General features: G+C 38.8%; 1 protein-coding gene across 11 annotated transcripts in view; it reads left to right on the plus strand.

The window, feature by feature from the left end:
• The window catches only part of agrn (agrin), a 501,409-nt gene that overhangs the window by 344,480 nt on the left and 143,610 nt on the right, over positions 1–13,319 (plus strand). For all 11 annotated transcript variants that reach the window (XM_039755568.1, XM_039755567.1, XM_039755573.1 and 8 more), the window contains 3 exons: positions 2,598–2,822; positions 6,219–6,443; positions 10,207–10,413. In XM_039755568.1, the coding sequence (XP_039611502.1) occupies positions 2,598–2,822; positions 6,219–6,443; positions 10,207–10,413 (657 nt within the window). The remainder of the gene's footprint in view (positions 1–2,597; positions 2,823–6,218; positions 6,444–10,206; positions 10,414–13,319) is intronic.

A 13,319-nucleotide genomic window follows, 5' to 3' on the forward strand; every position in this document is an offset into this window, starting at 1 on the left:
TGCTGGAGAGGTCATGTAATGTGACATGGCCTTTAGCCTGGCATTAGCATTAAGATGGAGCATTGGATAAATGAGTATGGTCAAGCAAGTAGAATACCAGAGATGGTTGTTTACTTTCATTAAACCTTAGTGCCAACACAGACACCCATAAAATGATGGTATTTCTGCATGGGAGGCTCATCAGGTGATGTTTGAGTGGTTGCAGCAGGATTAAGAGTGGAGCTATAGTCTAAATACAGTAAATGGCAGTTTGTTTCCTGGCTCTTTGCACATAATCCGTTTCAGTATTTTCTGATTACATTGAGAAATTTAGTATGTAACCTTTATATACATGTGTGAATTCTAATATGCCTGTGTTATGCTTGAAGTGACAGTAGGTAACATGCCACTAGATCTTGCCATCTGTGTGTGTGAAAGAGGAAAGTTAAGGAAGATAAGATAAATATTGCAGCAAAAGTAGGTCTTGCTTTTATTAAGACTTTTTGATTTGAAATACATTTATAATACATTTTTTCAACATTTAACATTTTATGACTAACACATTTAATTAATGAGATTGTTGTGTGTGTTTAAGGTCACTATGAAAATTAGTGTTCTGTAGAAAGCTGTAATATAATTTGAACCATCCATCTGTTTTCTGACCTGTTTATCTGTTTAAGGTTCTCAACGAACCCATGTCTGTGCTAGTATCCCTGAATAAACAACACACATGTTCAATGAATTTAAATTTAGATAAATCGAAAGGCTATCTAAGCAAATAAGGTGTCTCAGGATTTGGTCAGAAGTCTCCCTTTTTTTTGCATGTTCTAGCTGATCTCATCTGTTTCTTTGATCCTTTTACAACTTTGATTGTTATTCTTCTGCTTCTTTACTCAGTCTGTTAAATTTGCATTTTAACTATTTTACTTGTGGCTTTCAAGTTTGGTTTGGTAGAGACCTCGTCATTTTTTAAGCTAAAAATAAGGACTCAAAAGAAGGAAAAGGCCTGACTTTAATGGTAGTTGCACAGAATAACATTTAGTAATACACATGCAAATAAAACATCAAGACAAATATTCAACATAAGGACAACAGTAATCATCCTTCCACCTCAGTGCTAAACCAACCAACAAAACAAAGCCTACATATCAATTAATCAGGTGACCCTTCCAAGTAATAGAGCAATACGAAGTGGTGAAGGGCAACATTAACAAACTTTGAAATGGTTTAGCAAGTAAAGTATCCCCAAATGTTGCTTCTCTTAAGGTTGGTTTAAAAATTGTAAAAAAGAATAATGTGCTAATTTTACCTAAACATTAAATGGTAATGTGACAATTTGCTAATTGGCATTTGTGTAACAAAGTAGTAGTTTTAAATTCTAAAATTAAAAGCTGTTTTTCAAAAATGTACGTGCAAGACACAGTTTGCAAAAAAAAAAATAGAAACATGAAAACTCTTGACTGTTTCTAATAAAACTAATGCAGTACTAGTAAAATTGTGTTTTTAACTGACAGCTTAGCCATTGCATGTTACTTTTGACTTTGTGGATATGCAGAGGCTAATTCTTCTGGTGAGAAAACATTCAGGGTTGTGAAGTCTTTGATAAAATAAAATACTGAATACTAAAATGCAACATAGGGTTTTTAAATGGTACAATACCAGCATTTTGGGAATTTCAGTACTGAAGGTAAAAGTCAACTTTACTTTCGATCTTTTTATTACATATCTGTAAAGTTAATAACGTTTTGGCACTAATATTGTGGCCTCTGTTGACAAGGATGGGAAGCTCTAAGTAGGACTTACATACATACATTCATTAAGAAATGAAAAAATAATTTGTGTGTTAGATACCCTAAAGTGCTTTTACATATTTAATATGAAAACTTACAGATTAAAAGGAGCAGGAAGTATAAAAAACAATATACTCTATCTGCTTTTACAATGTATGGTGTTCTTAAAACATTTGCCACTAGAAATTAAACAAAGCTCATGAAAACAAACTGTAAGAGAAACAAAGGATGAGGAAAAAAGAGAACAGAAAAAGAAAAGTATTACAGTACTAAGGAAAAAATTCACGGATGTGGGGAAAGGTGAAATAAGAAAGAAAATTACCCATGCTGTTAGCATCCTGTACATAAAGTTTAAAGATGCACATCCCTTCTCACTACCTATACAGATTGATATGCCCTCACACCACTGCATTTCCCACCACATTCGTAGGGTGAAAGGAACCTCAATGCCCATCCCCTTTCTCTCTGTGTAAATGGATTAATGAGCCCACCACGTTACCACAGTTATTGTACAAATCTTGCTTCTTTCAGATGTGCCAAAAGGTTGTTGCTCATTCAACTTAATTCTCCTACTATCACTCAGTAGAACTTTTTCTTGAAGTTCAATGGCATCACAGCATAATGGGTCCAGACCTTGCCATTAGTCTGTACTCTGTGAATGTGTCACAGTTTGTAAAACATCAGGGTGATAGACGTTGTACAGGTCTGCTCTAGTACATTATATTACTTGTTGGTAGAGTGTACTCAGACCGCTGTATTGAGGAGATGAGTCTGAGTGCACAAACATATATGGCTGCCTTCTCAATAATCTGCTTTGAATTTCCACAGCCTCGAAAGATCCATGTGCCAAAGTGAACTGTACCTATGGCAGCAGCTGTATCCAGTCATCTGATGGCCATTCAGCAAAATGTGTTTGTCCAACATCCTGCGCCCTGCAACACGAGAAGATTGTTTGTGGCAGTGATGGAAAAGATTACAGAAATGAGTGTGAACTTAATAAGTATGCCTGTGACAACCAGAAGAACATCAAGATGATGTTTCAGAGTCCCTGTGGTATGTACAAAAGTTAGATTTTTTAAATCAATTTCTTGTTGCATTTTTTATTTACTGTACTTGATTTAAACAAAGAAAGGTTGGAGATGTGGATGAATAGATATGAACGTCTGAGTGATTTGCAGGGTATGTGCTATAAACAAAGCATTGTGGGGTAGTTTCATGATACATCATGAAACTAAATCATCTGGGACTGTAATCTGCCATACAGAAACCATGCTGGGTGGGATACTTAAAAACTAGTATATGACAATATGGGCCTTTATGCTGTGTAACAACCTCATAAGTGACTCATGATAGGATTTTTGCAATGTACATTATACAGTGGTGAGTTAAAACAGCACAGCATGCTTGGGTGCCTACAGATTAAGTGATGCAAGATTTCAGAAGCTATAGGCTATCCTAAGGAGTGCAAGCTATGACACTTCAATTTACACACTGCAATCATACTGGCTACTCAGACTGCATTTTTGAGGTAGAAGAAGCCACACTGCAGTTCTTACAGACAATTAGTCAGGTTTTAGGCTATCCTGTGTAGACAAGGATATTGATATGGTTAGTTCATAGGTTTCTGGATAGGTAGGCCAGGTCAAGACCATTAGTACTGTTGGCCTGGGTATAGATTATGTGTGGACGTGGGTTAGGCATAGGTTTCAGGGTTAGGTGAATTAGAAATGACCACCAGTGGTACTGGCCCACCTACAGTGTCAGCTGCACGTCTTATTTTTAATAGGTGGAAAAGGGTTGAAGTTGCAGGTACTCGGCCAAAAAGAAAAATGGGAGTGACTAAATCATTTCAATACAGTGGGTGATATCTTGCTTACAGGTTAGTTTTTCAAAGAGCATAAAGCCATTGGATTATTTGAGCATTTCTCATCCTTTTTGAAACAACGTGGGTGTAACTTTTTACCATTGGATGTGACATGGTGTACGATTATATAGAAAATTGACCCTGTGGCCAAGTCATAGCCTCAGACAGAATTATTTCATTACCGATACTGAATTTCATTCAACCTATCAGTCATTTTTTATGTGTCTCCTCTCATGTTATTGATTATTGCAGAAATCTTTAGAAACCAGGTAACTTGATTACAAGTATATCTATAAATAAATATTTCATTTGATTTGTGTAACATGTGCCAGTAACAATTTGTATGACTTGTTGGCCATTGTGGTATTAGAAATATGATAATCTTGGTTATATTTCTTGACTAAATGTCATTTTTTCACAGGTTTATTTTTTAAGAAGCCTTATGTTCCTTTTTAGAGCACACTGATTGAGTCCCTTTCCCCTTAAATTATAGTTTCAATTTTACAAATCTCCATAAGCCCATATAGCTTATACCCTACTCTCAGTTTGTTAATTTCCCTTTCAATGAAAATTTTTCATTTCCTTTCAGTTTGGGTCTGCCGAAGGTCTTCCCTACATTATTTTCTCTTTCTGATACTAATGAAGCACCTCTATGTCTCTTTCTTCTGAAGGACAATTTAGGATGCCTAATGGGGGCTGAACAAAGTGTAGAGTATGAGCTGTAGAAATGCTCAGCTACTACCTAAAATCATTCACAGATGGAATCATCCACAGAGTGTGAATGGTTTTGTATGCAAGGAAGGTAGTCTCTGACTAGCAGACTCACTACTCCTTTAGTTATTTTTAAACTGAAAGTCAGAGAACCTTATTCTATGTTGAAAGCTGTTTTTTGGTTTTAGAAATTTGATCATTTTTATCATTTGCACATCCTGGGGAATATTAATCTTCAGTCCGTGGCTGAATTGAAAGACTCTTGGTTTTCAAATTTTTCATTCACCAAGCCACACAGAAACATGTTCTGATGTGGGGACATGGGGCATGATATCTGAGCAGGGATTGTATCAGGATCCACTTGCTTTGAAACTTGTCCCCTTAGCTTTCTATGGAAGATTCACCCAGCAGAGAAGATTTGATCCAAAGATGCAGAAGCACAACATGAGCTTGTGGTCCTTCAGGTAAAGAGAGCAAGGAGTACTATCCATTGATTTAAATTAGAAGCTTAGTGTTCTTATAATTATTCATCCCCCATTCCACTAAAATGTGAAACATTGCCAAGTTAAGTAGTGGGGCTTTGCCCCATCTCAATTCCCAATTCTAGGTCCAACTGACCTGGCAAGGAGCTGATTTTTAATCCTTACAGTGATGTTGCCAAAATGTGCCTTCTGATGGCTCTTAAAATTATTGTATTTCTGATCGCTAGATATTTTTAAGGAGTCAAAAACACTGAAATTACCAGGCTGCATGTCTTTTAGTATCCTGAAGAAGCCTTTATGGTTTCTTTCCAGTCCACCACATAACCACATAAGCTATCATGTGCAAACCTGGTGAGATATCTGACCCTGATAGTCTGTTAAAAGTCTTTTTTCCACTATGGCACATAATCATTACTAAAAAAAATGAATGGAGTTGGTAAATCTAACTCACTGAGTTACATGGACGAGACTTAAACTGAAGGTCTTTAGGTAAGGTAACTCATGTTTTAAAAGAGTGGCAGGTACCTTTTATCATAAACAAATGAATAATTAATGGATAAGCATGGGTGATGGTCTTGGTATATCTGGGATTCACATATTTTATCAAGTGAGTCACACGGTCGTCACGTAATTAATGATATCTTGAAACAGTTTTCCATTGGGTCAGATGGGTGAGGCACCTTGACTCAGGAATACACTTGCCGTCAACTAGGTTCGGACCTTAATTTGGTAAGTCCTTTACCTTCTGAGTTACTTTTGAAAATTAAGAGCATATGTCCAGCAGGGAGCATTAGCTCACAAAATGGACCAGGTTTAGCGTTTGGGAAATACACTGAGGAATGGTCATTCTGCATACAAAAATACCTCAAAGTCGCAACTTTGAGTAAAATAACAACAAAAAAATAATCACAACACAAATAATATTTTTTTTACTTACTGTAGCTTGTATTAAACAATCATTCAGTGTTCCATCTACATCAGGCTCTGCCTAGAGACTCCACTGAATATGAGCAGAGTGAATACTGTACTGGTGTAGTAGTTAGGATGTTCTCTTTCTATTTCTGTCCTCCTCAGTTCCTTACCGTTATCTTCTCCAGATGCTGTCAGAGTGAGTTTTGAATAGTCAGTTTCCAGGAATAAAAAATCATTTACCTAGAGTGTCACACGATCATTTCTGAAGAGTAGGATGTCTCAAAGGCAAAAAGCTGTCATCTGCTGAAATGAGATTTTAACTGGGAATCTTATGAGTTTTAAATGCTTTGCCTTGTGTAAAACATGGCTGACTTTTAAAAAAGAGAAATTTCCTAGTGGCTTTTCTGAGTTCAAAGATTCATTTGCTGCAGATAGATCTTTACTCATGTTGTACTACACCCACTGCTTTATTCTCCACAGATACCTGCAAAGACCAACAGAATAATTTCAGTATCTCTTGTCGAGTAAATCCTCGGAGTCGGGCACGCATGATCTTGGAGCGTCCAGAGACATGCCCCCCTAAAAACGACCCATTGTGTGCCTCAGATGGAGAGACTTACGAGAATGAATGCAGGATGATGCGCTCAAGTCGGATTAAAGGGGTAGAACTTCTCAAGATCCACTCTGGCCGATGCCAGCCTCAGGGTAAGTAAACCTCAGAGACAGATGAAATGTGCTTGTTTAGTTTGGGGGTATGAGTTGGGGTAAGCCTGCAAGGAATCTAGCGCCTAAGCAAATGGCAAACAAGCAGAACGTTAGAGCACATTCGGGAAATTAAAAGCATGTGAGGCTTTGAAATACGTTTTGTCTTGGTGGAGTGCATAGCTGTCATAGTACATTAAAGTCACTCTAGCTCACTAACAATAAAAAGCCTGTCATGGTAAAAAGCCTGTCATGGTGGCAGGGACTTCCAAGTGTAAGCTGCTTTCTTTTAGTTTTCTTTGTAGTAATAAAACGTTTTTACTTCAGTAATTGTGACTATAAATTAAAGTTAAAGGTTTATGAGTTCGTGTCAGTTACTAGTATTGTATATTCAGTTTCCTAGTGGTTAGTACTGCTGTCTCTCACGGACCAGGAACCTGGGTTTTATCGACTCCAAATAGACAGTGATTGGGATGGATCTGTTAGAAAGAATGACAAGATAACATACCACCATGCTTTTATCAGTCTTTATTCAGTTAGTATTTTCTATAGCACTTATTATTTTAGGATAGTTTCTTGACAGTGGACTTGACACTGCTGCTTCACAGCTTCAGGACCTGAGTTTCATTAACAAATCCTAGTCCATGGTGTTGTGATGCAGCATTCCTTAATTGTTGCACCTCTATGCTATCCAAAGTCTTAATTCAGACTTTACTTTCTGTAGCACCATTTACGTAGGAAAAGCATGGTGATGCAGCATTTATTGCTGCTGCTTCAGGACCTATGTTGAATTCAAACTAGATAGATATATAGATAGGTAAAGCACTATATTATAAATAGATAGATAGATAGACCATGTACTATGAGCATTATTTAAAACTTGTCCCCATTTAATAGAGCTATGGCCTTCTACACTCATCACATCCAAATATTTAACAATGAAAATATTAACATATATTTCACATACTCCAGCAGCATACTGATAAAAACAATATTAATTAAAGAGCAATAAAAAAACAGTGCAAGTAAAAAAATATAAAAAAATGCAACGTGGAGAGTGCAAGGCAGGTATAACAGCCTATAATCTTGTATAGTGTTAACGTTTACCCCCCCGGGTGTAATTGAAGAGTCGCATAGTGTGGGGAAGGAACGATCTCCTCAGTCTGTTAGTGGAGCAGGACGGTGACAGCAGTCTGTTGCTGATGCTGCTCCTCTGTCTGGAGATGATCCTGTTCAGTGGATGCAGTGGATTCTCCATGACTGACAGGAGCCTGCTCAGCACCCATCATTTTGCCACAGATGTCAAACTGTCCAGCTCACCAGTTTGTCCAGGCGTGAGGCATCCCTCTTTTTTATGCTGCCTCCCCAGCACAACACTGCGTAGAAGAGGGCGCTCGTCAGAACTGTCTGATAGAACATCTGTAGCATCTTATTGCAGATGTTGAAGGACGCCAGCCTTCTAAGGAAGTATAGTCGGCTCTGTCCTCTCTTGCACAGAGCATCAGTATTGGCAGTCCAGTCCAAATTATCATCCAGCTGCACTCCCAGGTATTTATAGGTCTGCACCCTCTGCACACAGTCACCTCTGATGATCACGGGGTCCATGAGAGGCCTGGGCCTCCTAAAATCCACCACCAGCTCCTTGGCTTTGCTGATGTTTAGTTGTAGGTGGTTTGAGTCACACCATTTAACAAAGTCCTTGATTAGGTTCCTATACTCCTCCTCCTGCCCACTCCTGATGCAGCCCACGATAGCAGTGTCGTCAGCGAACTTTTGCACATGGCAGGACTCCGAGTTGTATTGGAAGTCTGATGTATATAAGCTGAACAGGACTGGAGAAAGTACAGTCCCCTGCTGCGCTCCTGTGCTGCTGACCACAATATCAGACCTACAGTTTCCGAGACGCACATACTGAGGTCTGTCTGTAAGATAGTCCACGATCCATGCCACCAGGTATGAATCTACTCCCATCTGTGTCAGCTTGTTCCTAAGGAGCAGAGGTTGGATGGTGTTGAAGGCGCTAGAGAAGTCCAGAAACATAATTCTTACAGCACCACTGCCTCTGTCCAAGTGGGAGAGGGATTGGTGTAGCATGTAGATGATGGCATCCTCCACTCCCATCTTCTCCTGGTATGCAAACTGCAGAGGGTCGAGGCCGTGGCTGACCTGTGGCATCAGGTGGTGAAGCAACAGCTGCTCCATGGTCTTCATCACATGTGATATCAGGGCGACAGGCCGGAAGTCATTCAGCTCACCAGGACGTTATACCTTTGGGACTGGGGTGATGCAAGATGTTTTCCAAAGCCTCAGGACTCTCCCCTGTTCCATGCTCAGGTTAAAGGTGCGCTGTAGAGGACTTCCTATACACATTGATCAAAATGGAAATGAATCCCTAGTCACTGTGGAAGAAGGCAGCAGCACAAAGTACTGTGCTACCATTTTGCTCCTCTTTTATAGAGTACTTTTTATGCTTGGGTGGTATTATGACAGATGTTGATGCTTCAACATCACAAATTAGGGGATTAATGTAACATTCATACATGTAGTTACCAAGTGTTCAGTTAAATCACAGTACCTGGTAATTTGAGAGAGCAACACTAACAGCTGCACCACTTTGCTGCTCCTTTGCTTTATTCAGTGGTGAGCATGGGAAAGGCTCTATATAAATAAAATGAATTATTATTATCATTATTAACGTGATGCAGTGCTTGTATGCTGGGATGATAAAGTGATGTAGCCATTGTCTTTCATCTCTAGGGAGCTGTGCTTGATTCAGTCTTCACTCAGACAAAAGTTAAACCTTCTACCTTATCATCTGAGACTGCAGCACTAACCATTGGGCTACAATTCTTCCCTTTGTCTTCATTTCATCTTTATTTCGTTATCCTATTTTTACCCTATCCTTATTTTTTAGTCTCATTTATCATATTTTCTATCCTATTTTAATGTTGGAGAGGCACATTAACACTGTGATTAGAGTGGTTACTTTTCTATTCCACAAAAACAATTCCTAGACCATGAACAGAATCTACAATTTGTCCCTTTGGTTACAGGGTGCAGCACAAGCCACCTTCAGTCTTTATTCAGCCTGTATGTTACAGAGCACTTTTCACATTGGGAATGTATAGTTTATGCAGTGGTAGGTACTGCTTGCTTATGGCAGCAGATATGTGAGTTTCAAACCTTACATAGACACTGATCAAAATGGAAATTGAACCCAAGTCTCCAAATATTTGGCCAGCAACACTAAACACTGAACCATCATTCTGCCCACAGCATTCTGTCTGTCTTTTTCCATATAGCACTTTTCATTTTGAGGTGGTATGAAAGTGTAGGCAATGATACTGCCACCCCTACGTGGAGTTGAGTTTGGTTCCAGCTCCACATGGATACCAACAAGAATCAAAAACAGAATCAAACTCCTGGCATTCTGAGGCTGCAGATCTCAATACTGTACTGCCATTCTTCCCTTACCCTTAATTCCATTCTTTTCAAATTTTACCATTAATGTTGGGGTGTTTATCCCCAGTCTTTCTGCCTCATTTGGTCCTACTAGTAAATTCTCAATAGGTCTCGAGCAGTTATTTGTGATGTGATTGCCACAACACTACTAAAGAATAGTTTATTAATTTCAGGACCAAAAAAATCTTTCACCTGGCCTTTCCTCCATCTTGGGCAAGACTCAATAGCCTCTTCTTGTGAAGGTTAAATGTGCAGTGTCACCTCTGTGGTTTAATCTTATTTTTCTTTTCTTTCACTTTATCAGATAAGTGCACAGAAGAATGTAAATACAATGCAGTTTGCCTTAACCGAAGACTAATGCCTCGTTGCTCCTGCGATGGCTTTGAGTGTGATGGCTCATTCCGACCCTTGTGCGGCCGGGATGGCAAGACCTATAACAATGACTGTGAGCGCAAAAAAGCTGAATGTCATCAGAAAAGGGATATTTATGTCAAGCACGAAGGACCGTGCGGTGAGTGCCTGAAGTGAAAAGCATCCTCTTTTTATATTTAGATGTTCTATAACTGTTTTTGATCCTATTGAATTTCTCACTGTGTTTCTCACTGTCCATCTTTCTGTATGTGTTTGTCATCATAATGCTAATGTGGAAGTTAAAAAGTATAAAACGTTGCCTGCTTGAAATCTCATATTTCAGCACATGATATCACATAATACTCTCTCCTATAACATCCTTATTCCATACATGGTAGTGCCAGTCTGCATTTCTTTTCCATGTTTTCATGCCAGCCGCCGTCTTCTGTGCATGGGTGTGTCACCTTTGAGCTTTTTAATGTTGTTTGTTCCCCCGTCTGTGTTTCAGCAAAGCATTGAGTCACACTGTCTGTCATTTTGAGAGCTGGAGCTGTCCTGGGAGAGAGCACCACCTTTGACCTTTCTCGTGAGGGCCTTAAGGAGATTATGGGACTCGTTAGGCCTTCTGGAACTTGAATCTCACATGGGGATGGTGGGTGGGAAAGGGAGAGAAGAGGGCAGTGATGGAGCAAATTGGCAGATGGCCTTTAATGGGCCATTCAGAGGTACGGTATGATAAGCTGCTTCCGTAAGATAGTAGATTGTGAAATGTTTTGGCTAGGTTCTTGGTGAAGGACATATTTGAGCTCTTGCCTATTGTGTCCATTCAAAACATGAACAGCTGCTTCTCAAAGGCAAATTTTTTATAATGATTTCAAAATTTCCACCAAACTCTTATTTCATTTACACTAGATTTTGTGTTTAAATGTGCCTTTCTGCACGGAGTGCTTGTATGTTTGTTCTTTTTTTTCAAATAGTAAACAGTTAAATGGTCTATGTTTCTAAATAATGCAACCCTCAGTATTCAGCTTTTAAAAACTCCCCAATAGCCACTGCAGTCATCTTGCCTTGAGTCTTTCTTTTTATCTCTAGACTGTCTTGACTAGAGTAACACATAAGGTATGCTATTTGATGGCCAGATGTTTATGTTAGGCATCTGTTTACTGTAGGATATTTTATTGACCTTTGTGTTCATTGTCTGTGTACCTGTTATTTCTGTCATACTTTTAAAGTAGAAACCATAACCTCCAATAAGATATCAACTGTAGGTAAATGATATAATTTAAAACATTTTTATGAGTTGCTTCTGATCTATAATAATGCTGAGCATGAGAGGTCATGAACCTCTTTCTCGAATCAGTTTTGCACATGCAAGGTGAGAGCAGTGTATTTTGGAGTGGAGGGGCTTATTTGGCTGGGATATGAGTCCGCTGTGGTACAGAGACATTAGTTTATTTTTGTAAACCTTCTCATTCCATTAGAGAGCCACAGGGACAAGAGCAAATCCAGGCAGAACAGGATGCAAGCCAGGACAGGGCATAGGTCCATAGCAAGTCACTCTCTGTCACTCATTCACTCGCTCATACAGAGCCAGTTTAGAGCCACTTCTTAACCTAACCTCTAAATCTTTGGGATATAAGACACAGAAATGCATTGGATTATATACATACTATATTAATGTTGATCAATAAAATTAAGTAAACTGAATCAATATAAAAATAATCTACAGTTTAACTTTTGCGGAGGTCCTAATTAAGTCTAAAACAATGTTGCCTAATTTTGGCTCAAGCACAGTAAGCAAACACTTATAGTGATAGAAACTTTTTCAGAATTAGGTGATGTTAAAATGATGTTCCTCAAGTATAAATGCAGGGGTTGCTGTCCTTTTTAATATATATAATTGATCTGGTTAAGAATATAAACAACAACTTGGTTAAGGTTGCACATTATATCAAACTTAGTAGGACGGCAGATAATGTACATTCAACTTAATTATTACAGAGGGACTTAGACAGCATACAGGGCAGGATAGATTTGTAGCACACGAAATTTAATGTAAGTAAATGTGAAGTGTTACACATTGGAAGTAGAAATATTAGATTTGAGTACACAATGGGAGGTTTCAAACCATGAAAGCCCACTTTATGACAAAGGTCTAGGATTCATAGTAGACTCATTGTCTACATCAAGGCAGTGTATAAAAGTGATGTTAGGTCATATAGCATGATGTTCAGAGTACCAAGTCAATGGAGGTTATGCTTAAATTATATAACCAACTGGTGTGGCCTCATACAGCACAGTGTGCTGTTGTGGTCTCCATATTACAAAAAAAGACATAATATTGTTAAAGAAATTCTAGGGGACAGCAGCTAGGGTAGTTCTGAGACTGAGAGTTATGAACTATGATGAGATTGAAGGAGTTGAATCTTTTGCACAAATATGAAAATGTTTTTCTTCATGAAAAGAAAAATATCCGCATATAATAAATTAACAAGCATGGTGGTGAGAGTAGGACTTAAGGGACCCTCAAAGCTCAATTCTATTTAAGGCAATCTTAAATAGGTTGGACAAGCTTATCGTGATGATTGGCCTGTTCTTCTCACAGTTATTATAATGTTTTAATGTTCTAATACAGAGTGGTGTCCACACGTGAGTGCCTAGTGGCTAAGTGATTAACCTAACCCAGCCATGCTCAGCCCATAAGCCCAAAAGCACTTTGGAACCACCCTCTGTTGGTTGACTTTGGGGTGTGGAACATTCATTCTCTGGTAGGGAAGGACCCGGAAGCAATGTAGGAAGTTGAAAAATACTAGCTAGGTAAAGTGGGATTCAACACTGAATACAGCATTGGGCCTGAAACCATGGTTCTCAGTCAAGAAGTGTCTCTCCTACAATAGAGCTGCCCCACGAGAATGCTCACACACTTCCTGCTGGATGCTGTGCACTGGTGTTTGTTTTGATGAATGAGAAGAGTGCCTCAGTTCTGTTGTGTACACACTGTGGGCAGCCTTCATTTACAGCATGTCTGCCATAATCTAATAAAACTTGCATCATGCATCTAGGAAC

This window comes from Polypterus senegalus, chromosome 6, assembly GCF_016835505.1.
Source record: "Polypterus senegalus isolate Bchr_013 chromosome 6, ASM1683550v1, whole genome shotgun sequence".
NCBI classification, from domain to species: domain Eukaryota; kingdom Metazoa; phylum Chordata; class Cladistia; order Polypteriformes; family Polypteridae; genus Polypterus; species Polypterus senegalus.